This window comes from Colossoma macropomum, unplaced genomic scaffold (assembly GCF_904425465.1).
Source record: "Colossoma macropomum unplaced genomic scaffold, Colossoma_macropomum, whole genome shotgun sequence".
Lineage (NCBI taxonomy): Eukaryota > Metazoa > Chordata > Actinopteri > Characiformes > Serrasalmidae > Colossoma > Colossoma macropomum.
In genome coordinates, this window is record NW_023494793.1 from 1 (window position 1) to 26197 (window position 26197).

At 39.7% G+C, this 26197-nt stretch overlaps 2 protein-coding genes across 3 annotated transcripts; both read left to right on the plus strand.

Moving 5' to 3' along the window:
- The first annotated feature begins 1215 nt into the window (after nucleotides 1-1215).
- On the plus strand, nucleotides 1216-12897 carry LOC118814122. The gene is made up of 6 exons (XM_036579783.1): nucleotides 1216-1296; nucleotides 4593-4675; nucleotides 4787-4888; nucleotides 5338-5777; nucleotides 10917-11101; nucleotides 12179-12897. The coding sequence occupies exons 3-6, from the start codon at nucleotides 4791-4793 to the stop codon at nucleotides 12686-12688; spliced, it is 1233 nt and encodes a 410-aa protein (XP_036435676.1). The 5' UTR covers nucleotides 1216-1296; nucleotides 4593-4675; nucleotides 4787-4790; the 3' UTR covers nucleotides 12689-12897.
- A 3864-nt stretch (nucleotides 12898-16761) lies between these two features.
- On the plus strand, nucleotides 16762-25054 carry LOC118813007 (E3 ubiquitin-protein ligase TRIM39-like). Of its 2 annotated transcripts, XM_036578119.1 has the most exons (8): nucleotides 16762-17431; nucleotides 17669-17752; nucleotides 17865-17972; nucleotides 19388-19492; nucleotides 19735-19842; nucleotides 20253-20360; nucleotides 21606-22045; nucleotides 23476-25054. In XM_036578119.1, exons 2-8 carry the CDS (start codon nucleotides 17721-17723, stop codon nucleotides 23988-23990), a joined length of 1416 nt encoding a protein of 471 aa, XP_036434012.1. In that variant the 5' UTR covers nucleotides 16762-17431; nucleotides 17669-17720; the 3' UTR covers nucleotides 23991-25054. The 2 variants fall into 2 exon arrangements, with proteins under 2 accessions (XP_036434012.1, XP_036434013.1); XM_036578120.1 differs by lacking the exon at nucleotides 17865-17972.
- Nucleotides 25055-26197: the final 1143 nt, after the last annotated feature.

The window sequence follows — 26197 nt, forward strand, 5'->3', positions numbered from 1 at the left end:
CCGAGACCCCAACGCGTTATGGCAGCCCCCCTACAGTACAGCAACCGAGACCCCAACGCGTTATGGCAGCCCCCCTACAGTACAGCAACCGAGACCCCAAAGCGTTATGGCAGCCCCCCTACAGTACAGCAACCGAGACCCCAACGCGTTATGGCAGCCCCCCTACAGTACAGCAACCGAGACCCTAATGCGTTATGGCAGCCCCCCTACAGTTAGCCCCTCTACAGTTAGCCCCCCTACAGTTAGCCCCTCTACAGTTAGCCCCCCTACAGTTAGCTCACTTTATCCTCCAAATATTACGACTTTATTCTCGAAGTCTACTATTTTTATTTTTACTAACAATGGCCATAAAACGCCGTCAAATTCCCTTGACAGCGTTCACACAGTGATATTTCAGGTGCTGTGAGCTTCACCTGCTTCAAAACGGTGCTGCCCTGTAGGAAACAAGGTGGAGATGAAAGTAATTTAAGGCTGGATTTTGTGATTCACACGAACAGCTCAGTAACTGAAAAAAACTCGTTTCTAATTTTGACTCAATTTCAGTTTCAGTGTCCAATTCCTACAGAACCCCTCACTATAAAAACGCCTCACTATTCTCATGTTATTTTAAACTTTTCATTAATTATTTTTTTAGTTTTTTCATAATTAGGTTTATTTATCAATGATAACAAGGATTCTTCATGTCCCACAAGAAGCTGCCCACCATTTTATGCGTTATTTTTTTTTTTTCATTACTGACATTATTTACTGAAACCTACATCGTTTTATTTGGTGCAAAAACATCTCTGGAGGCTGAAGGAGTGGCTCCTGTTGGTGGGAGGTGATTAACCATAACATGCTGAATTTAAAGATTTCATTTCAAAATCTTCTTTACATTTCAAACATCTTTACCTACCAACTGTTTGTTTGTTTACTTGCAAAATGTTTGTTTTGGACATTTAGGCTACAGGCCTAAATCACACCAGCAGTCTTCACTGTGCTGTAGAGAGGTAATGAGCTGACAGTTAAAGTGAGCGGTCATGCTCTGATATATTGTTATTTCTTCTTTTATTATCAATTTACTAATTGATGTGCCTAATTATCATTATTATTATTGATGTTGCTGTTTAACTTATGTACCCATTATTTTGCATAAAGGTTCTGAAAAAAATTACATTCCATCAAACAGGAAACGTTCTAAGCTCTGAGCTCCACCTCCTCCTCCACAGCTCAGAGGATTAAAAAGGAAATGAGGAACAAAATGAGGAACCAAAACAACTTAGAACATAAGAATACACTGGAACAAATGGACGCTCGGTAAGACTATTAGATCTGATATGTATTCTATCTGTAATGTTTAATATCAGGTATGGTTCTGATCTGCACCCGCAGGACTCGGAGGAGAGCTCACCGCGGCACGGTTGCTTTTATATTCCAGATTTGACACACCTTCGCACTTCTGACGTCAGCAGCGTTAAGATAGAGCATATGACGAACTTTTCTCTTACGTGTTCTTCCTCCACAGAGCTCGAGCTCCTGACTGCACTCTTTCTTTTTACTGCAATTGCTTTTTGAAAGAAATTGTCGACACATTACCCCAAACTGAACCGGGCATTAAGCGGAGCTTTACGCACAAAAGTAAGGGACCGTCGTCAAAGTGCGTGTCCTTATGTGCAAGCCTTGGCCTGAACGTCAAAATCTCAATAGCGTCTATACTGTAGGGCTCAGCTGAAACCCAAGCAACTCAGACCTTCAGCAAGCAGAATTTAAATTACACATCATGTTAAATTTTCATAAATATTAAATAGACCGAAAATTCAATAGTTTCTGTACTGTAGAAGCCATGATTGTAAAATCGAATGCAGTAAAGAGTGGCCTATTACTGCAACTGACTACAGGAAGCAGAATTTGAAGAGATTTTTATTGAAGATTAATTTTTCAATATTAAAAAATTCAATAGTTTCTTTAATGTAGGGCCCAAAACTGTAAATACAAACTCAACAAGGCTCTGTTCTTGCAGCTTACTACAGCAAGCGTTTAGTTTAATTAGCAGAACCTAATTAAGTTAATGGTTTGGTTGAATTATAAATTGTATTTTATGCACAAAAATAAAAATCAATAGCTTCTAAACTATAGGACCAAAAACTGTAATGCCAAATACATTAAAGAGTGCTTTATTGTTGCAACTAACTAAGGAGCCAAATTTGAATGAACTCACCAGTTTAATTTTAATTCATGTTTTAAACATTTTAAAATTCAGTAACTTCTTTACTGTAAAATGTAACATTTTAAATACAAAAACATTATAGACTTTATAGTTTTGCCACCTTACCACTTTCCTTGATTGTTTGCAGTCAGCTAAAGCTCCTCCATATGTGTCACGTGCTTGGTTGTTTCCACAAGTGTCATGCTGCGCGCAAGAACACAAGGATTAAAACTAGTTTCAACATCTAAACCTGGTCTGTAAGGCAAGTTTAGTGTGTTTGCATTTCTTAGGCTTTATTCTGAAAGTTTGCCAGCAGCCCCAAACCCTGAATACATTCATGAGGCAGGATTTCAAAGTTAGCTGGATAATTCAGTCTAAAATGTCCAATAAAGAATTCCCTTAATACTCCTTCTATTAAATGGTATTGACTTCTGGGACGAGTTATCTAGATAATTAAGCAGTAGAACCCAGAGGGAGTGTGTTACAGTGAAATAACATCACGGCTGTGATTTGGTCGCCGTAGATCATCACAGCCGTGATGTTACTGGCGATAACACACTCCTCCAGTGTTCTACTGCTTTAATACAACAGTTAAATAAATACAGTAATAAATTAATAAACTGGGCCGTGAACGCGGCATTTAATATGTTTTAATGTTCGCAGTTCCTTCACCAAATTATAGTTCATTAACGAGCAGCTTGTTGCTACGTCAGAGTAACGAGCTCCGCCCACTCGCTGCACAGCCGGCAGTTCGTTCTCCAGCTCATTACACTAAATTCCCAAACTGTCATCACCACTGAGCAGCTTTTCAGTCGGCAGCTGAGACAGAAGAACAGCTAAACAACCTGGAATCAGCCAGAAATGAACCCAGTACCATTCGCCAAATGTGTAGTCTGATCTTCAGAGTCTGACCAAATCAGACTGAGCCATAAAACTGCCGCCATATCAAGTTCAGCTCAGTTTTGTCAGTTTTTGCCAGATCAGTATTAATGTTGTTTTGTTCCAGCCAGTCTGTAAAGCATCTTACAGCCCATTTAGTTTGGCGAATGGTGTTGGGTTCATTTCTGGCTGATTCCAGGTTGTTCAGCTGTTCTTCTGTCACAGCTGCCGACTGAAAAGCTGCTCAGTGGTGATGACAGTTTGGGAATTTAGTGTCGTCTCATCTTCAGAGTCTGACCAAATCGGCTGTCGGTCAAACGTGATCTTAAAAGTGTCCATTTTCTGTTTGTTATGATGTTATGGTGACACAGTTAGTCTCTCAACCAATCAGCTTGCGTGGCCGGAACTAACTGTTGTATAACTGACATTGTCTTGTTTTGAGAAATTCCTCACTGGTGACTGGCGATGTTAGGAACATGTTCAAAAGCTCCTCTTCCTCAGCCCCTCTTCCTCAGCTCCTCTTCCTCAGCTCCTCTTCCTCAGCCTCTCTTCCTCAGCCTCTCTTCCTCAGCTCCTCTTCCTCAGCCTCTCTTCCTCAGCTCTTTTTCCTTAGCTCCTCTTCCTCAGCCTCTCTTTCTCAGCTCCTCTTCCTCAGCTCCTCTCCCTCAACTCTTTTTGCTCAGCTCCTCTTCCTTAGCTCCTCTTCCTCAGCTTTTTCCTCAGCTCTTCTTCCTCAGCTCCTCTTCCTCAACCTCTTTTTCCTCAGCTCTTCTTCCTCAGCTCCTCTTCCTCAACTCTTTTTCCTCAGCTCCTCTTCCTCAGCCTCTCTTCCTCAGCTCTTTTTCCTTAGCTCCTCTTTCTCAGCTCCTCTTTCTCAGCTCTTTTTCCTCAGCTCCTCTTCCTCAGCTCCTCTTCCTCTGCTCTTTTTCCTCAGCTCCTCTTCCTCAGCTCTTTTTCCTCAGCTCCTCTTCCTCAGCTCCTCGTTTCACCTAATGAGTTACAAACGCACTGCCAGATCATGTTAGACAAGTGAACTGCTTAAATTTAACCACAGGAACAGTTTCTAGTGATCTACAAACACAAATATGTTAGAAGTTTTACACAAGTACACCACTCAGTCAAAACGGTAAAGACAGAAGTAAATAAATAAATAAACTAAACTATTATAACTAATAAATTTGTAGACTCCTCAACAGGAACGGTCACTCCGTCTGCCATGTTTATCAAACTGAAGCGGTGGAACTCTCAGCCAGTGGGCAGTATTGGGGGATTGCCTTCGCTGAGAAAGAGGCATGTGATGCTGCCTTCAGATTTGGGTGAAATAAGGCACCTTAGAAGGCATCTGACTTAGGCTGCCTTTCTGAATGGGACAGCCTTCGTCTCGGGAGCGCAAATGCTGCCTCAAAATGCTGCCTGCTTGGACAGCTGCAATGTACTGCTGCTGTGTGTTGCACCTTTGGGCTGAAAGAATGACATCACAAGTTATACTGAGGAATGACAGTAAAGACCATTTGCCACTTCTCTTTAGCCAAAAACAGGACGGAGCTTTGGTCCACCCCATACAGTGACAACATCCAGACTGGAATTCCCCTGAAGAAGAAACGGTTTAAGGTGGGATATTTCAGTGTACAGAGCAATACGTAAATTCAGACTCTCATATTGTTAAAATAAAAGAAACTTTGGAATGTTTCACGTAATAATTCTTTGATATTTCTCCTAAAGCGTGATGATGGCCAGGCCAGAGTCACCTGGCTGTAAGTCAAAGATGAGTGACAGCTCTATGAGCCGCCCTATTGAGTTTAAAAGGGACCCTGACAATGAAAGGTAAAACATAACAATTTTTTAAAATGAGAATTGTTTCGCAATCTTAGCAATCTTAAGTGAGGTCATGTGTATTTAAAATGAAACCCTATGTAAAACAAGCAGTTCATGCATGAAACATGCCTGCAGCACATGGCCGATCTCAGTAAGCTGTATGTGCTCACTGGTTCTAAACAGTTCAAACTGGTAACAACTTGTTTCTTTCATAAATACATGTAAGAAGTATTTTAACAAAATGCTTATAGAATAAATCTGTATGTGGTCCTGTGACTGGGTGCATACATACATGCAAACATATATGATGATGCATCTGAGCTGAGATGAACTATTTCTGGGTATTTATTTATTACTGTGTTATAACTTACATGTGTGATATGGGTTCTAGGTATGGATTGGCTTAATAAGTGTTATGTAAACTGGATATTATCTAATAGTTTATTTCATTTTTTTAGTCTGATGTCTGGGATGATGTCATCTACACATAGCTATATACGTGTGGCTAATAACCCACCACCAGAAGACCCTCAAGAACACATGCTGAGCCCTCGCTACGCTGAGGCTGGAGATGTGGCCTGTGATCTGTGTGAAGGAAGGAAATTACGAGCGTACAAGTCCTGTATGACCTGCCTCGCCTCCTTTTGCAAGACTCACGTCAGAGATCACTACAAAATAGAGGCACTGCAGAGACACGTACTGGTGGAGGTCACCAAAAATCTCAGTATACTTCAGGAGAACGCTCAGCTGAAGAAGATGATCACGGAGGAACGAAGGGAGAAAACGGCTCTGAAGAATGATAACCAGGCCCTGAGGAAAGAGGTCGCTATGCTGAGGCAGACGATCTGTGAACTGAGGCTTCCTGACTTCATCTGCAAAGGGAAGACACCTGCAGGAGGTGAGTGAGGCAAAGCATCATTCCATCTGTTAGGTTCCACACCTGAGCACCCTCTGAACAGAAGAACTATTGGTGCTAAAAGTATACGTATGAGCGCAGCTGCAGCACAGAATGTGCCTTGATGCGACCGCAATATGCACCCACAGTGCGCCTGGAGTTAACATTCAATTTACTAACAAGGCAGATTATCATGCAAACTGCACACAGCCCCACCCACTAACCACATGACGCTGAGGCGCAGGATTTACAAGCCGAAAAGGTTGAAATTATTGAGAAGTCAACAAATTTTAAAACAAAAAATAAAGTTCAGTCATAAAGAGACACAAATACTGTAGCATCAGCACAGAAGGGGATACAGAAACACTGTGAACAGGCATTTCAACAGGTAGCAAGAAATGCCCAGCCCAGTGCAAACCCCAACATGGTGCACAGGGAGGAAGTGAAGGGGGGGGTGGTGGTTAGATGCACTGCAAAAAATGGTTTATTGGCATGTAAAACTGTCTTAAATCTAGTCGATACATCTAATATATCTATTTTTTACTTGTTTTAAGTCATTTTATTAGGTAAAATTATCTCATGGTATTGACAGATAAGGTTGTTTGTTGTAAAAAATGTTCATGAAACCAGCAAAATGATCTTCCAGTATAGTGAGATCATTTTCATTCATTTTGCATTCTTCACCAAACAGGAAATCGACATTATAATCTCTCTAATCTCTCCAATTGGTGTTCAAACTATGTATGCATGGTTAAACTACAGCACCATTTCCAAAAAAATTGGGATTCTGTGCAGAATGTAAATAAAAATAGAATGCAATGATATGCAAATCATGTGAACCACATTTTTAAAGGAAAATACAACAAAGACAACATATCAAATTTTGAAACTGAAAAATGTTATTTTATAAATGTGTTTGGGAACTGAGGAGACACTGCTGTAGTTTTGAAAGTTTTCCTGTTCTTGTTTGATACAGGATTTCAGCTGCTCATCAGTTCAGAGTGTCCTTTGTTATTTTTTTCATTCATAATGTGCCAAATGTTTTCAGTGGTGACAGGTCTGGACTGCAGGCAGGTCAGTGTAGCATCTGGACTCTTTTAATATGGAGAATTGTTGCTGTAATAAATGCAGAATGTGACATTGTCTTGCTGAAATAATCAAGGCCTTCCCTGAAAAAGACGTGGACACAGTGTCCATGATTTCCAAAAAGAATTTCAAATGTTGATACGTCAGACCACAGGACACTTTTCCACTTCCCCTCAGTCCAATTTAAATGAGCTCAGGCCCAGAGAAGGTGGCAGCGTTTCTGGATCCTGTTTATGTAGTTTCTTCTTTGCGTTTTAGAGTTTAAACTTGCAAAAACAGTGATGAACTGTGTTCACAGACAGTGGTTTTCAGAAGTGTTTCTGAGCCCATGCAGTGATTTCCACTACAGAATCATGTCTGTTTTTAATGCAGTGCTGCCTGAAGGCCAAAAGATTGTGGCCAGCAAATACTGTTTTTTTGGCCTTAAATACAGAGATTTCTCCAGACTCTCTGAATCTTTTAATGATATTATGTACCGTAGATGATGAAAAGCAAAAGTTCTTTGCTATTTTATGTTGAGAAATGTTATTCTTGAATTGTTGCACTATTTGATGGTGCAGTCTTTCACAGAGTGGTGAACCCCTCCCCATCTTTACTTCTGAAAGACTCTCTGAGATGGTCTTTATACCCAATCATGTTACTGACCTGTTGCCAATCAACCACGAAGTGTGTTTTTTTAGCATTACACAACTGTACCAGCCTTTTGTTCCCCCATCCCAACTTTTTTGGAACGTGCTGTTGGCATCAAATTCAAAATGGGCATATTTTTCAACATTTAATTTGTCTTTGTACTATTTACAATGAAACATAGGGTTTAAATGATTTGCACATCATTGCATTTTGTTTTTATTTACTTAAATTATTTATTAAATTATTTGGCACAGCATCCCAACTTTTTTGGAAATGTGGTTGTATGTATTAACTGGTGAGGTTCTGTTTGTATAGCTTATAATTAAGTGATTTTTTTTCTATTGCATACATTTTTAAAAATGAAACAGTGTACAAAAGGAATGGTTAAATAAAAAAAGAACCACGTGACGTGAAATAGATGATAAGAGTATCGCACCTTTTAAAATTGTGATATTCGATACATTTATTTGTGCTGGAACAAGGCGGCTTCAGATCCACCACCTCCCAGACTGGATCCGGCACCTCGTCCACATGCTTTCATGCGATGAACCATAGAGACATATCAACACAAATAACAGTAGTTTTTTATACATTTGGTTTTCGAACCCTGTTTGGGTGACAGAGAGTGCAATAAATCCAACACAGACACTGTTTATAACTCGCAAATGCGCTACCACTGCTGTGATTTCATGTTGTACCTTTGTGTGGCCATTAACATTGTTTGTATCTTGGGGTACCTGTACAGTCCACTCTTTAACTCCATAAAATCCCACCCATATTACATACTGAGGCTTACTATTCAGTAACTACAGGGACTTTAATGAAAACTGGCTATTCTTAGGGGTTAAAAAGGGTCAAGGGTTCTTTAGTAAAGACAGCAGTTTTATTTAGAACAATGAGCACTCAAAGAACCATCTGAATGCATTAATCATTCTTTGCATGATCAAATGGTTCTTCTCTATGATGGAAAAACAACTGTGTATGGTTCTTTAAATGACTCCTTTTAAAATAGTTCTACTAAGTCAGAGAACCCCTTTTCAGTACTGTAACCCTTTTTGTTAAGACTGTACCCTTTTTTGTGTCACAAACTACCTTTTTAAAGGAAGAATAAAAGAAAATGCATGGACAGGAACATCAGTCCCACTGTATAATTACAAAATAATAAAGAAAACAATAATAAGTGTTTACAGATCTGAATGGCACTCTGAATGCACTTGCGTGCTAAAAAAAACAGTGCGTCTAACATCTGGCATACAGTGATAGAAACATGGTAGAACATGTTGGTAGAAAGCTTTGATTCAGGTACATTTTCCTATGTGCAGCGTGGGCAGATTCTCAGAATGGATTTCCAGCAAGACGTTCGGTTCCATAGGTTTAAGAGCCTTGTTAACACTCGTTAGCTTTAACGTTATTGGGGAAACTTCACACTGAGCTGTGTGTCTGCAGCAACTTTTTTTGGGATCCTTCCCTACTCAGTGTTCTGGGACCTCATCAATTACAAATTAAAGGGGAATTCCACTGATTTTTCAAAAATTATGCATAATCAAATCATTAATATGTAAACAGAGTCGTTCAGAGTGGTTCAGAGTGGTTTGGTGTGAAACGCTCTGCTCTAGAGAAACGTACAGAGTCAGAACTGTTCACAGTGGTGGTGATAGGAACCAGACGTCCACCTCTAAAAGCTCCCTCACAGAAAACTGATGGATAAATGGTAATAAATCCATTGCACGATGACTAAGACATTCTTTTATGATAGTTTAGGGATGAGGAGGGGTACATTCAGGGATTGTAAAAACTTTTTACCAAAATTTCACCATCATCAACACTATTATCAACTTAAATACAAGCTCAGAAGACTCGTGTAGGTTCACTGGTTGGTTTGAATAGTTAATAAAATGTCTATATTTGTGTTGTAGTCATGGCGACCCCGGTTCCTATCACCACCACTGTAAAGACATCTAAGTTCGTAAGTTTCTCCTGAAAGGAACATTTCACACTAAACCACTTAATGATGGAATTATGCAGACATTTTTTAATTAGAATATTAGCTTGCATTGCTTGTTAGCAACATTAGGCTTGTAGCTAAAACTAAAGAAGCAAATTTCAGACATTTTGTTCATTTTGGGTAAAACTGTGTACATTTCTTTTTACCCTATACAGTCACTGTAAATGTGAGCCAGACTTTGCTATTTCAGAGGACTTGTGACTGTTTTTAGCTGTGGACTTACTTTCTTTGGGAATATTTTGCCTTAAACACTCCTCATGTATCCCTCCACCATGACTGGATTAAAGTCAATTGATTAAAATAAGTTTTGGACCAAAACTCCATCACAAAACTATCATAAACAGTGTCTCAGTCATCAGGCAGTGAATTCATAACCATTTCATGTAGGAACTTTCTGTGAGGGAGCTTTTAGAGGTGGACGTCTGGTTCCTATCACCTCCACTGTGAACAGTTCTGACTCGGTAAGTTTATCTAGAACGGAGCGTTTCACACAAAACCACTCTGAACCACTCTGAACCGCTCTGTTTACATCTTAGCCAGTTAATTCTGGGGGAATTTTGAAAAATCGATGGAGTTCTCCTTGAAAGGAACTGATCATGCACTTAAAAAACTGTAGGCTAGTCATAAGACCCAGCTGTACTCAGCTAAGGGAAATCTGAACTGTTGTGGAGAAAATGATTTATTTGTATATTACACAAAATGTAAAATTACAATTCAGGACATTCAAATTTAAAATGTTTACATTCTGTACATGCTTTAAAACTGTGACAACGCTGGCACTGCACATTGAGATGGACACTGTTTTGAAGTATTAATATGGATGTTTTATATCAGTGCTACAATCTTCCTTTAAAATATTTTTTCTAGCACCAAGTTTGTACACAGCCCTGTTATTAACAGCCTGACATTTATTGGTAATTATACACTTTTATGACCTACGAATAACTCAGCCAGTTTGCACTGTAGTTAATGAACAATAAGCCCTAGATTTTAAGGGGTTAACAGCTTTGTTAGTGCGGAGCGGGGCGGGGGTGGTAACAAGGAGGCGGAGCAACGAGCTCTCGTTCCCTCTCGGCTCAGATGTCTTGGTCTCAGGTGTCGTGAGCGCCTTTTAAAAAGGGCGGAGAGGGAACAGAGAGAGACAGAGGGACGAGCAGCAGCAGAGCTAGTCTAGGATGAAGTCACGGAAAAGTGACCAGCTTTGGTTGTGGTTTTGTTTTGATTGTTTGTGGTTGAACTTGAAATTAAAGATGAAATCAGAACTATTACATATAATTATAATATGACTTTCCAAGATATCACTTTGAAGCAAGATCATGGGCTGCTAGTGACCATTTAAAGGTTAACTAAAAAGACACTAACAAAGCTAAAATACTGTTTATTCTCTTTATTTGAGATTAAAAGAACCCTTTCTCTAATAGTGGCTTCAACGATGAAGGACTTTAAGGTGTCAGTACGGTATACAGATGCTGCGAAGAGGTGTGGCCTACAAGGACATTACCTGTTACAGACCGACTTTGACAGCCTCCTTCTGAAAGAGCCAAAGACAGGAGAAGTGCTCTATAGCTGGCCATATCGCTTCCTCAGGAGGTACGGGCGGGACAAGGTACGACTCCTCTGCTTCAGAAGAGATCATTCAAGCACCTTTTTTCCTGGTTTGGTTTACTTTTATTCTTTTTTGTCATTAATTTTTTGCAGCGAAGGCTAACATACCCAACATATAATAGAATTTTAGACCTCGTCCAGTTAGCCGTATGGCCAAATAAGGAACCCCATGTCTAAACTTTTTTCCTCTATGGGAGAAATTTACATGCTCTCAAGAATGACACCTTATCGCACTGTGCTGCACACAAAAATGTTCCAAACCTTGTCAATTTTGCTGTACATACATTTTTTCCCTAGGATCCTCTAAATTATGAGGTCAGTAAAAAAATAAATTATGAGTAATACTACATGCAAGCTAACGCTTGAATTTTTGCACGTTGAACTGATTTCAACATCACCAAAGTACCTTGTGCAAACCAACAAACATCAAAGTAGCCTAGAATTTGAGTAACTCAGAGAATCCAGTGACATTCAGGGAAAATTTGTACACAAGAAAGAAGAAAAATATACTGGAACACTTTTGTTTACCACAGAATACAATAGAGCCGTTCGTTTTCCCATAGAGGAAGAAGCTTAGACACCCTTTTGCTAATATGGGCATGATGCTGAATACAGCAGGACTTCAGAGGTCTATTGATGCCTATGAAAATGGACAAAGTATAGTGCATGGCTAAAAAGAGTGGTTGCAGCCATTTAGAAGCCTGAAAATAATTTGTACATTTGTTATTTTTATATATAACAGAGTCCTACAGGGTCAGAAACCACATACTCAAGTCTGTTAGAGATACTGAACACTATTAGATTAACTCCACACGCTTTGAGGCAGGTGCTGAGTATAACCTTCCATCACTAGCTACATTAACCTTGTGTCTCCAGTGTAAAGATACTAAAGATGTACTTCAGACACTAAACATGTCTCGCTTGGTTGATGACATCCTGGGGTAATAGTGGGGTTAAGGGAAAACTTGTTCAACTTTGGTGCATTTTTTCTGCATTTTTTGCAACATTTTCTACAGTTATTCCTTTAAACAGTTCAATAAGCTGCCAATCTTCTATATTTTTGTCCTTGTTAAAACAGACAGTGTTTTCTTTTGAGGCTGGGAGAAGGTGCGACTCTGGGCAGGGAGTCTTTGAGTTTGACACTAACCAAGGCAACACCATCTTCCAGAATGTGGAGTCTGCCATCAACAAAGTAGTGAAGACACAAGGACAGCGGAGACAGCCAAGAGAGCACAAACACATGTATGACAGCATAGATGAATCTGCCATCACATCCACATTCTCACATCACCCCCAAAGACATCCAGCTGCACACCATGAAGATTGTGCCATTACACCTAGTGCACCCACATCACACTACAGTGATCCAGAGGAGGTCAAAGGTACTGCTTGGCAGGTAGTGGGCACTTTGAATGACCCAAGTGGGCATGACTACCCGTATAGTGCATACACAGATGACTATGTGATTGCTGAATCTCCCATTAGGACCATGAACCTCGTACAGGAGCGCGGGAACGATGAAGATGAGGACTATTCAACGTTCAATAATGTGATAGTGAAGATGAAAACGAATACTATAATCGAATAGCCCCATTTAGGAGTCTTTCATCTATACAGGTTAAGCACCACCTGACTTGGACTTGACCCGTAGACTTTGGTGCACATCCTTGCAAACACTTTATGATCATGTGAGGTAACCAAGTGACTAATTGTGAATTCTACTTTACTGCTGGTTGACTGGTGGTGTTTTCCACTGAAGAGACTGTACTAAAACCCCATGCTTTTCACCAGCACTGTTCAGAAAAAGTGACTGTTACAAAAAAAAACAGTGTGACATTGTTTATAATATCTCATTTGTTTGTACTTTTTTACCACAGATGTCTGTTACATTACTGGCAATTGAACTCATGCAATCCTGAAGATAAGGTCAATGCTTAGACCAGCGTCACTGTTTTATCCACAAAGGGCTGGTGTGGCTGCAGATTTTCATTTCAGTAAAAACCTACAGCCATATAGTCATATCGGCTTGCTTGCTGGTGACCTCTGGCTTGGATGTTAGCACCATTAATAAGCCTAAAAGGTTTTCTTAACTTAAATGTACATGGATGAAATGAGCTTTTATTGTATATTATTGATTATTTAGATCATTTCTGTTGCTCCATTTATCATGAAATGATCACACATTCTAAAGAACAACTTAATGGCAAAAAATAATCTAAATCACAAGTTATTTTGCAATATAAAAGTGATGTACATATAGTATTTACATATACACAGATCAGGCATAACATTCTGACCACCTCCTTGTTTCTACGCTCATTGTCCAGTTTATCAGATCCACTTACTATATAGGTGCACTTTGTAGTTCTACAGTTACAGACTGTAGTCCATCTGTTTCTCTGATACTTTGTTAGCCCCCTTTTACCCTGTTCTTCAGTGGTCAGGACCCCCATGGACCCTCACAGAGCAGGTACTATTTGGGTGGTGGATCATTCTCAGCACTGCAGTAACACTGATGTGGTGGTGGTGTGTTAGTGTGTGTTGTGCTGGTCTGAGTGGATCAGACACAGCAGTGCTGCTGGAGTTTTTAAACACTGTGTCCACTCACTGTCCACTCTATTAGACACTCCTACCTTGTCAGCCCACCTTATAGATGTGAAGTCAGAGACGATAGCTCATCTGCTGCTGCACAGTTTGTGTTGGCAATCCTCTAGTCCTTCATCAGTGGTCACAGGACACTGCCCACAGGACAGGACCTCTGCCAAATGAAGATGACTTAAGGCAACAACAAGTAACAACAACACAGCAAACTCAAAAACCTAAATATCTTGAATCATTTACGTCTTACCTTTGATGACTTGATGCACTGAAGTAGATTTGATTTAACATTTTGAGACTTTTGTAGTTAAAAGGCATTATAAGTACCAAAATCACAGAACAACACTGACAATGTTTTTTTTAATATGTTTTAAGCTTAAGAGGGGTAGAAAGCGACATACTTTACTCTGTCAGGGATGGTGTCTTACTTTGACAGCTCCGCGTACATCTTTCAACAGCAGGAGCTTCAAATTCACACACTGGCACAGTAATAATAAGCTGTTTTGAGGCAATGGTGGATAGCAACGGTTGCAAAGCAGTGATGGTTTGGAAGTCTCTGAAAATAAAGCACAGCTTTACAAAACTGAGATCAGACAACATAAAGTCTTTACAAAGTGAAACAACTGGAGTTCGAAAAATAGTACAGTACTGCAACATTGGTATTACTTAATATAATCTCAGGGTTGGGATAGCTACTGAAAAATTTGTAGCTAGCTACTTTTTAGCTACATTTTGAAAAGTAGTGCACTACTTTTTACCTACTTTTTCAAAAGTAGTGCACTACTTTTTACCTACTTTTTCAAAAGTAGTGCACGACTTTTTAGCTACTTGTCAGAATGTTTGTTTATCTCCACACACAATAAGCCCAACTGATAGTGTGAACAAGACACTGCATTTAATGTGCCACTGAAAAGCTGCAAATACACAAAAAGATCACCAAAAAGTTTTAGTGTAACCAACAATCAAACTTACACAACCAAAGGTGTGATATTCAACAAACATGTAGACAAAGTAAAGGCAAAGCCAATCATTCCAGGCTTTTCCTAACAAAAATTAACAAAAATAACCACATAAAAACCACACAATTTAGTGCAGAGCACTGTCAACTGTCGAAATAAAACTGCTCCAATTTAAACATTTCAGCAAGATATATGGACATTCAGAGTCCTTTAAACTTCAGTGACACGTTAGCCTCATAATCCTCATCAGTGATGCTGGCTCTGCGCAGTACTGTGAGTAACAGTCTATTACGAAAATGTTTTTTCCGCTTTAGCTAAAGCAACATGCGGCTCTTCTACTGCCCTGTTGCGGCTCCACAGCAGAATTAGATTTAGAATTAGATAGGATTGCCTCAGGCCTGTGGTGAAATTGTGGTGAAAATTATCACTATAGCTAAACAAAAATGTGTAGGAGCTACAGCTTTTTTACTTACATTTCATAAAACTGTAGCAGCTCCAGCTATTAGCTACAAACATTTGTAGTGAGCTACAAAAAGTAGCGCGCTACTTAGCTATGCCCCCATCCCTGTATAATCTCAACCTTTCTGTCCCTCCCTTTTTAGAGGAGGTCACTGAAGCTAAACTGGACAATTAAATGAAAGGCGCTAACTCCTAAAGATCCTTATAATGTCTGATGTCAGAGTATAACACATTTTCTTTCTCCAAGCTGCCCCCCAAAATGGGATAGATATGAGGGAGCCATGTTTTCTTAAAATGCTGAACCATATGCAGTGATGTAGCCCACATTTACTTTAATCTATTGACAGTAGCACAGTATAACATTCCCAACAGTTGTGAAGTAACCCAGGCCGTTTTGCCCAAATGCTGATTAGTACTGGTCATCTCAACAGAAACAGCAAAAGTCGCAAGATGCTCCATTCAAGTTCTGGTAAGGCCTCGTTTGTGACTGGCGGATGTTTCATGAACAGATCAATTTCATAGAATACATATCAACTTTGACCTGTGTCTTATTATGAGTAAATATTTTATAAATAAGAAAATAAGGTCTGTCATATCTAATTATCTGTTCTTGCTTGTATTATCTTTTGTAGTAACAAATTTGACAACAGATTGGAGCATTGTAGCAGTAAGTGCTGTGAGGATCTTCTCCCTGGTCTTTTTAAAGAATTGTAACGTGTTTTCAGGTGAATGTCCGAGTTCTCAGGTCGATATTCCACCAGGGGGCGCCACATGAACATTCATGAACAAGTCGAGTAGGAAAATGTTCACCACAAATTAAGTAATGAAATAACAATGCACACATTTCATTAACAGTAATTGTGAATCAAAATTTGCACATGTACAATTAGGCCATATTTAATGTCTGTTACATTTGTGTTCAAAAACACGTGTAAATGTGCTGCTAACTAACATACCGATCAGGCATAACATTCTGACCACCTCCTTGTTTCTATGCTCATTGTCCATTTTATCAGCTCCACTTACTATATAGGTCGCTTTGTAGTTCTACAGTTACAGACTGTAGTCCATCTGTTTCTCTGATACTTTGTTAGCCCCCTTTTACCCTGTTCTTCAGTGGTCAGGACCCCCATGGACCCTCACAGAGCAGGTACTATTTGGGTGGTGGATCATTCTCAGCACTGCAGTAACACTGACGTGGTGGTGGTGTGTTAGTGTGTGTTGTGCTGGTATGAGTGGATCAGACACAGCAGAGCTGCTGGAATTTTTAAACACTGTGTCCACTCACTGTCCACTCTATTAGACACTCCTACCTTGTCAGTCCACCTTGTAGATGTAAAGTCAGAGACGATAGCTCATCTGCTGCTGCACAGTTTGTGTTGGTCATCCTCTAGTCCTTCATCAGTGGTCACAGGACGCTGCCCACAGGATGCTGTTGGCTGGATATTTTTGGTTGGTGGACTATTCTCAGTCCAGCAGTGACAATGAGGTGTTTAAAAACTCCAGCAGCACTGCTGTGTCTGATCCACTCAGACCAGCACAACACAAAATAAAGTATCAGAGAAACAGATGGACTACAGTCTGTAACTGTAGAACTACAAAGTGCACCTATATAGTAAGCGGAGCTGATAAAATGGACAATGAGCGCAGAAACAAGGAGGTGGTCAGAATGTTATGCCTGATGGGTCTAAACTGCAATATTTGGAGGGTTTGGGTCCAAAATGTAATAAAAGCCACTTTCATCATTTTCGTTTGCAGTGAAATAAGTTGTTGGGAGTGAGCTTCACACACACAAGAAGAAATTTCAGTGCTATATGATGAGTAACTTACCATTATGCATCATTAGTAGACTAAGAAAAATGTGTTTTATTGTGTCAAATGTGCTTTTTGTTACAATTTACACACAATATCATAATGCATTTTGCAATGAGACCAATCACAACCAGCTACCTGCCTCTAGGTCAAGCCAAGTGATGCATGTACAGAGGCCAGATCTGTAATAAGCAATGCAAACTGCAGACCACTGGGTTTGTGAGGAATCCAAATGTAGTCCAGACTCCTCAGCTAAAAACGTCCTGATCAGAGAACCTGAATTCACTGTTTCACCTGTAAACATGCATCTTTTTTTAGAACTTGTCCTCCTTTGTCTTCTGAGCAGATCCTGAAAATCCACATTCCATTAAAACAGGAACGGTTCTGAGCTCTGAGCTCCACCTCCTCACAGCTCAGACGAGAAACGCCGCTGAGGAAGGATTAAAGAAAAACGAGGAATCAAACTTGGATGATAAGAACTCACTGGAACAAATGGACACACGGTAAGACTATCAGATCTGATATTTATTCTATCTGTAGTGTTTAATATCAGATGTTGTTCAGTCTGGATGGTCTACAGTATGAAGCTGCACCTGCTGCTGTGCTGAGACTGAAACACGACGTTAAACAGTGATTAACTCTCCATTACAGACTCCTGTAGTTCTGTACTGTAGTATCAGCTGTGATTATGAATCAGATCTGCTGTTCTGTATTGATTATTGATCTAAAATCCTCATTAGATAAAAACAGGACGGAGCTATGATCCACTCCGTACAGTGACGACATCCAGAAATGAGTTTCCCTGGAGAGGAAATGGACGTAAGGTGAGACACTTCAGTGTTCAGATATACTTATCTTGGTAAATTCAGCGCCTGATTAAAATGCAGGGAATATTGAAAGTTTCCACATAATAACTCTTAAATATTTCTCCTAAAGCACCATGATCAGCAGACCAGAGTCACCCGGCTGTAAATCTGCGGCGAGTGGCTGGTCAGCAGAGCAACCCATTGACTTTAAAACAGCGAAATTGCTGGACATTAAAAGGTAAAAGTGAAAACGTTTAAATCTGTTATTGTGAATTGGTTTGTATTTTATTACAGCACTTTTCTGATGATTTTTGATGTGTTTAAATTAACCATATCCTAAGTGAACAGTGAGGTTGTTTACATAAAGTTAAATTATACTTATAACAGCTGTTTCAACTGGGCACTGGTTCACTATTTAACATGTAGAACATACAGAAGCATCCTTTCTCTGTTCCCCATCACTGAGCCCACCCTGCACTCCGCTCTGAACAGGCTATCTATACATTCTATACATTCAGCTAAAGCAGCAGCCTTTAAATACAAATGCGGGACAAAATTGAATACATATTTAGCTCTGCACTTCATTTCACTCCAGATTGTTTTAGAGTGAAATCAGAGAGATCAGAGATGCTCAGCCACCCATAGTCAGGAGTCCAAGGCTGCGTTCAGACTGCAGGCAAATCGGATTTGTTTAGAAAAAAAACAGGTCTTTTGAGGCCACTGGCCACGCTGATAGCAAGTGGTCAGATCAGATTTCAGCAGTCTACGTAGGCTGCCGTGGTAACGACATAGGCGTCAGTAACTACGTAGCTATGCAGATTTCAAACGTGGATGCAGGAGAGATGGAGGAGCCTCATCTCGCCTTCCAAACTGAGACACTTATGTAAAAATCTGACTGGAGTCGCATTTCAGACCACCTCCAAATGTGGTTTGGATCCAATTTGCACAAACACAAAAAGGGCATTTTACTGAAACCACAAAAAACCTAAATTCTCTCATTAGTATCTGCTTTGATTTTATTGGTGGAAAACATTTCTTGGAAGAAGTCCTGTTTTTTTGAACGGCTACAAAATGAGAGCAAATTTACATTTACATGTATATTTTCTTTATTTAACCTCGGAGAACATTGAGGGTGACCCTCATTTACAATGTTGCTGAGTTAAAACAGGAAAAGGGATTGATGTGTGAGAACACATCAAATAATAAAAGTAAATTTAATTAAAGAAAATGACTCAAATCAGGTAAGTAAAAAAAAGAAACATTAATAATTAAAATACATAAAAATAGAGTAGAAAATATAAAATAATAATTAAAAAATGTAAAAGTTAGTAAAATATCATTAAAAAAAGAGGATAAGATCAAAAATTAAACTAAAAATTAATTAAAATGACTAAAATAATAATAAAAATATCTGAATTAAAATAAGAATAAGAATGTGATTAATAATAAACAAACAAATAAATAAATAATAAAATAATGAAAATAAATAATAGTAAAAAAACCCAGGTAAAACAGGTGCAGGCAGAGTGGAGCTGGTTAGAGAGTAGAATATCTTGTAAGTCTCACTGATGGATTCAAAAAATTGAAGCAATAGATATTTATGAATTAATGTTTCCTACATTTTACTTAAGAGGTCACTATTTTCTTTTGAAGCAAAACGGTGGCCAGACCAGGGTCACCCAGCTGTAGGTCTGAAGCGAGTGACTGGTCTATGGAGCAACCTATTGCACTTGGACTGGATCCTCTGGACCAGAAAAGGTAGAATGGATCATCTATCATGCAGTGATTTAAATCATTTGAGAGATCTCTATCTAGAACAGGGGTGAGGAACTGAGGGCTGGCATCCAGCACAGTTTGAATCAGGTGTGGTTAAGCAGGAAAACCTCCAAACTGTGCAGGAATCCGGCTCTCCCTGATCTAGAGCTATGATCAGTGAGGTCATGTGTGCATGTAATAAAAAACAGAGACATTTTGTTTGGTGCTTTCATTTTCTCTTAAAGCAAAATGATGGCCAGGCCAGGGTCACCCAGCTGTAGGTCTCTAGCAAGTGACTGGTCAATGGAGCAGCCCATCGCACTTAATGGAACTGAACCTCTGGACACGAAAAGGTAGAATACATCATTTTTAAAAAACCAAAAATGTAATGATTTAAATAATCTGAGAGATCTCTATCTGTAACTATGAGCAGCGAGGTCAGGTGTGCATAATTATGTAATTTTCTGTATGGCATATTGTGTTTTCAGTATTATAATGTTTTTAGTATTAGTCATATGTTTATCTGCCCTGGAACTGGAGATGGGAATTAGCTTATTTGCTAAGCATCTCTTCTTTTTTAGATGAATGTATTTTGTTTGTGGTCCCTGACTGGATAAATAAATTACAATAAACAAACAAAATTAAAGTTAACTCATACGTAAAATAGCAGTTGCTATAATGCAGAACATGCACAGTCTGAATTAGCAGTGATTTTAATAGACAAACCGGACATTTTGTTTGTTGCTTTCCTTTTCTCTTAAAGCAAAAAGGTGGACAGGCCAGGGTCACCCAGCTCTAGGTCTGCTTTGAGCAGCTGGTCCAAGGAGCATGGAGTTGACTTTAAAAGAGTGGCAGCCCTGGACAATGACAGGTACAACTGACCATTTGTTAAAACAAAATGATTTTCATCGTTTTGAGAGTTAAGAGATCTCTGTCTAGAACCAGAAACAGTGTGGGGCATTCCTGCCGCCAAAAACTAAATAAGCTGAGCGCACATATCTAAAGGTTTAATCCCATTTATACACGTTTGTGACAAAACAAAACAGAAAGTATCAACACAAGAACACAATAACAGAAAAAGGTCCATCAATTTGTTTTATGTGCTGATTGTATGTTTTGAAAAATGCAGCCACAGGTTGTTTAAGATTTTAGATGTTTATCCATAAACATCATATCTACGTATCCATTAAACGTCACCAGATTTGCAATGAAGAGCACTAAACTCCCACTTTTGAACTCTTTTTAGAGATCATCCGACAGACTTCGTACAGTTTTCACTTGATTCATTCTCATTTCTATTGTTTTATTAATGATTTGCTATCCAGTGTCAACCAGAGGAGGATGGGTTCACCTTCTGAGTTCTCTTGGTTCCTCTCATTGGCTGTTCATGCTGTTAGGCAGTTTTACTTAGACCCTTCTGTAAAGCTGCTTTGTGACAGTGCAAACTGTAATGAGTGCTACATAAATACATTTGAATTGAATTAAAACACACACACACACACACACACACACACACACACACACACACACACAATCTCCCGCACAAATCTGGTGGAATTTCCGGTCACATTTTATTTGAATAGTCCCCTATAGATGCTCCACAGTTACTAAATCAATGAATTTGACATATTGGGACAAAATCTAGAACATAAAATGTGATGTGTGAAATTTGCAGTACACACACACACACACACACACACACACACACACACACACATATATATATGTAGTGTACAAATAGAGGACACGTAAACTTATGTTCACTTAGAAAATCACGATACACTGTAACGAGTTCAGAAAATGTGGTAAATGTTATTTGGGTTCAGATTTATTTTCTTGGTTTATTTCTAGGACTCTTATAGTGAAGGTGGAACAAGCTGTTGTTTTCATGGCCTTCAAGGCTTCATGAGGTGTCATAAAAGCTCCTGAAGGTGTAATGTTTAGGTGTCCCAATACTTTTGTCCATATAGAGTTTCTATAGCTACTAACCCACCACTTGAAGAACCATGTGAAACGTTTAAGGTTATATAACCATGCTTCATAACAAAGAGTGAAAAATAAAATTATGACGAGGTATAAGTTTAATATAGCGTCAAAAATGCCTTTTGTGTTTTAGTCTGCTGTCTGGAATAACATCAACTGCAGACAGCGGTATATCTATGAAGACTGACCGGTCACATGAAGACCCTCAAGAACACAGGCTGACCTCTCGCTACGCCGAGGCTGGAGACGTGGCCTGTGATCTGTGTGAAGGAAGGAAGTTGAGAGCGTACAAGTCCTGTATGACCTGCCTTGCCTCCTTCTGCGAGGCACACGTCAGAGATCACTACACAGTGGAAGCACTGCAGAGACACCTACTGGTGGAGGTCACGAAGAACCTCAACATACTTCAGGAGAACGCTCAGCTGAAGAAAATAATCAGGGAGGAACGGTCAGAGAAGATGGATCTGAGGAAAGAGGTCGCTACACTGAAGCAGATGATCTGTGAACTGAGGCAGACGATCTGTGAACTGAGGCTTCCCGACTTCATCTGCAAAGGGAAGACACCTGCAGCAGGTGAGTGAGGCAACAGGAGAAATGATTCATCTAACATAGGTTGAAGAGATGAGGCTGTGCCTCACGGACCGTCAAAGGTTCTAGAAGCGAAACAAACAACTAGTCAGCTAATAAAGTTGGAGCCGTGGGCAGGTGTTGATTAGGGCAAATTTTGTGGCTTTCCTCAGGTTTCTGTGATTTCCTCAGGTTGGCTTATCAAGACCACAAAGGCTGATTATTTGCCAAATTAATTACTGTATATTTTTAATAAAATTTAAAACCATTTTGCGTGGCGCTACATCGCAGCTTAGTTCTGTACGTCACCACTAATCTTGAACCTCTAATGGTTCGATATAATAAAATAGGCTAATGAGAGAATTACGACGTAGCTACAGGAAATAACGTTGTGTTTCTTCAACAAAAACGTGAACACAGCATCATTATAGCTAAAGAACATGTCGGCGCTAACGTAGCTTACTTGTTTGAAATGTTTTGACTGTGCTATAAGCTGTAGCCAGTGTAAATAGATGATGTTCATATTTAAAATCACCATGATGTCAAATTCATGTTCCTCATCTTTCTAATAAACTGTCAAATATGGTGTAGAGCTGTTCTTGTAGCCGTTAGCATTAGCTTAGCGTGCTACAGCTTCACAAACCACAGCTCAGGTTGTTTTGCGGCTCACTGAAGCTCTACTGATGCAAGTTTAGTGGATAAAGACTCAAGTCTGAGGAAGCAAACCTGCGTTTTTGCGTGTGGAGCCGATATTTAAGCTACTCTTGCTTCACTATACTATCCTCGTTAGCACAAGAGGCTACCATTAGCTTAGCAACTAGCAGCTTCACACACCAAAACACAGGTTCAATTCCGGCTCACTGACAGTTCATTGGCACAACTTGATGAAGACGGAGACTCAATTCTGTTTGGGTGAATCTTTTATTTTGTGTGATGAGCTGTTAGCTAAGCTTCTCTTGCTCCACTACACTGTCCTCATTAGCACAAGAGGCTAACGTTAGCTTAGCGAGCAGACTAAAACAGCTTGCACACTGTGGCTGGACAATATGGTGATATTTATCGCTGTCATGGTAAATTACTTCACAGTTTGTCACTAGTATTGTGGATATTTTCAGTATTTAAACACACTGACCAGCTGCATGTTGTGAGCACAATTAGCCCAATTTATTATGTTCTCCATCCATCATGTTCTCATAGATTATTCATTTTTAAATGCACTATTGACTGTTTTTGTCCAGTTTATCAGATGTTAAATCACTGTAAACTGCAGCATCTGCTGCTAGCCTCTCATAAACTACTAACAAAATACTTTTCATTGGTTTTTATTATAATATTAAAGAGTAATAGTCATCTAATCCTTAATGAATTCATGTATCACCACATATGATGAATGCTATAAGCCACTTTCTGTTTATTCTATTTTTTTCTCTTCTCAGCTGATTTGGTGTTGGATCCTGATACAGCTCACTGTGCGCTTGTGTTGTCCAATGATGGTAAACGAGTGCGACTAGGGAAAGAGAAAACCGTCGATTACAGCATGCCGAGATTTGACAAGTCTGAGTGCGTCCTCACCACAGAAGGCTTCAGCTCGGGACGGCACTACTGGGAGGTGGAGGTCAACAGAGAGTTCACTACTGGGGTCACCAGAGAGTCGGCTCAGAGGAAAGGGAGGTTCAGCTTCTCTCCTGCTCGTGGTTACTGGTGTCTCTATCACTTCAGACAGTCCTTCACAGCTCTGGAGGAGCCCAGCAGGCGCCTGCCGATCGACACTGTGCCCCGGGTGTTGGGGGTCTGTGTCGATGTGGATGAGAAGTGGGTCGCTTTTTATAATGCTGAGACTAAAGCTCACATTTACACATTCAGACAGATGGACTTTGCAGACAGAGAGAAGATCTATCCTGTATTCAATACCTTGGAGAAATCAGTGGACCTGAAGATTAAGATGGGCTGAAACAGTTATTATTGACTAGCTGGAGATCACGGTGTGGATAGCTATTACTTACTTTGGGACAGTTCAATCTTTACGACCTGCAAAACCAAAATATTTACTCAGCTGTTATGAGCAAATGTTATGTTGTTATAAGCAAAACTTGTATGTGAATAAGGTCTCTGGATTAAGGCCTCAGAATACTACAGAGACGACTTTCTCCTGGCTTCAGTGAACAATATGATGTGATTGCGAAGAAAGTGAACAACTGCAGACGTCGCATGGAGGCTTCCATGTGCACGACACGGCGAAGCCTCTGATTGGTCGGTAAAAAAGAGGCGTGCCATTAAACAAAGATGGACGACTTTGAGAAGCTTCGGCTTTGGCAGACACACTAATACTTCACTTAATACTCCTAAATGTAAGATGTTCAGTCTATTATTATTTGGTAATACTGACTAGTACTGAGCACAAAATATACAGGTTATTTTATGTTTATGTTCATATGAGGACGAGGCTGAAGTCGGCTTTCTGTTCACCAGCTTCTTGTTCAAATTTTCCCGTTCCACCTTAAATGGTAGCGGTATTCTGAACTCAAACGTCGCCATAGTTAGAACAGTGAAAGAATCGTTTTCCTGCAGCCATGGAACTTATCATAAAACGTCATAGCGACACAGAGCATCTGCAACAGGCAACACCAAACCGCAGAGAGTATGCGAGCTTGTAATCTCGCAAAGGCGCTTTCGGCTTCACACAACCCTCGAGAATTTCGTTTCGCAAGAAGTCTGCTGAGGCCTTTAGTCTCAACTGCTACAACTTATTATAACCAACTGGAGTCAGCTAGAGATGGCTAGCTAGGGTCCACCTTTCCTTGCAATCATCATTATCTGCAGCTGCCTAACATTACCTCAAGTCTTTGAAGGTGATTCATGTATAAACATATTTATCCATCTGGCAAAATCATAAAACTATCTGTGAAAGTTCAATTCTGACAGTCTTATTGGCTTCAGCTTATTTTAGCCAAATGTTAGCTTGAGTTAGCCTGAGCTAGCTACCATACTAGCACTGTTAGCTACAGGTATCTGAGATTTCATGCCATTTATGATGTTGGTTCATCAATAAACTGTTTATTTTGTATGTCATTCAATATTCCCTTGTTTTATTTCTTTTCCTGTTATGAAGTTTTTGTGGCGCTAGCTGCATCACTGCGCTCTGCCAGCTCTGTTAGCCTTTTCAAGCCCTGCTGAAAAACCCACAGAAAGCATTAAGCGTTTCTGTTGGTTTCTGATGGTTTTGTAATGTATCACAGTGTAAAGGATCCTAATGGTTTAACAGGGGACCAGTGGCTGATTCCAAATGCATTTGATGGTTTCCTAACGGGATCTAAAGGAGCTCTACAGGAAACTGGTGCTCTCTGTTGGAAAACTTTAAGCTAGTTCCTATTAAAATGTCCTTTTTCAGCAGGAGGACTAATGCTGTGTTTGACTGCAGCTGGCAACTCAGAATTTCTCACCTTTAACTAGGAAAAAACAAATAAAACACCCCCTCAGCTGGGAATTCCAACTCGGAAAGTTGGAATGGTGTTTTGAGCTCGGTGTATGTTGTCAAATCAACATGGCTGCTCACAGCATCAACAATAATAACGAACTACATTTAAATATATTAGCTTTAAATCAGTCGTCACACAAAGTAGGTGGTAAATTTATAACATTGACCATGAAGTTCAGTTTTGGGAAAGTAAACATATTAATGTTAAAGTTAAACATTAGCTGCTTAGCTTGTTGCTAACATCAGTGTTACTTGCTTTCATGGAGCTAATTTGTAGCTCAAATTGATGCAGTTGTCAGCTTTGACTTCCAAACTACCCTGATAGAAAGAGGATAGTGGTCCACTGTTGGCCCCCTGCTGGCAAAGCTGGGGGTCCACGGGCGTTTTGCTCAGTGTATTCCAGGAGATCAACTGGTGGTTAAGCAGAGTATTAGACATAATCCCAGTTATCATCACTCATTTTCCACTCACAGTCCAATTTACTGATTTTTCCTTCCTTCCTTTCTTTAGTTATACTTTGTAAATTAGTTTACTTAATAATTTTAATCCAGCTCAGCGTCACCAACAACATTTTCTATTAAACCATTTTATATCAGGCCTAGTCATGATGTTTTTTCTCTCAGTTGTTGCAATATTTGTCCTAGTTTATTTTCCAAAATAAAAGTCTCTGTGCATTTAAAATC

Bases quoted from the DNA above. Each gene is read 5' to 3' on its own strand.
- LOC118814122 (XM_036579783.1), top strand. From the start codon at position 4,791: ATGATGGCCAGGCCAGAGTCACCTGGCTGTAAGTCAAAGATGAGTGAC. The intron at 5,778-10,916 runs GTGAGTGAGGCA...TTTCTCTAATAG, and splicing joins AGGGAAGACACCTGCAGGAG to TGGCTTCAACGATGAAGGAC. The intron at 11,102-12,178 runs GTACGACTCCTC...TTGTTAAAACAG, and splicing joins GGAGGTACGGGCGGGACAAG to ACAGTGTTTTCTTTTGAGGC.
- LOC118813007 (XM_036578119.1), top strand. From the start codon at position 17,721: ATGAGTTTCCCTGGAGAGGAAATGGACGTAAG. The intron at 17,973-19,387 runs GTAAAAGTGAAA...TTTCTTTTGAAG, and splicing joins AAATTGCTGGACATTAAAAG to CAAAACGGTGGCCAGACCAG. The intron at 20,361-21,605 runs GTACAACTGACC...TTTGTGTTTTAG, and splicing joins GCAGCCCTGGACAATGACAG to TCTGCTGTCTGGAATAACAT.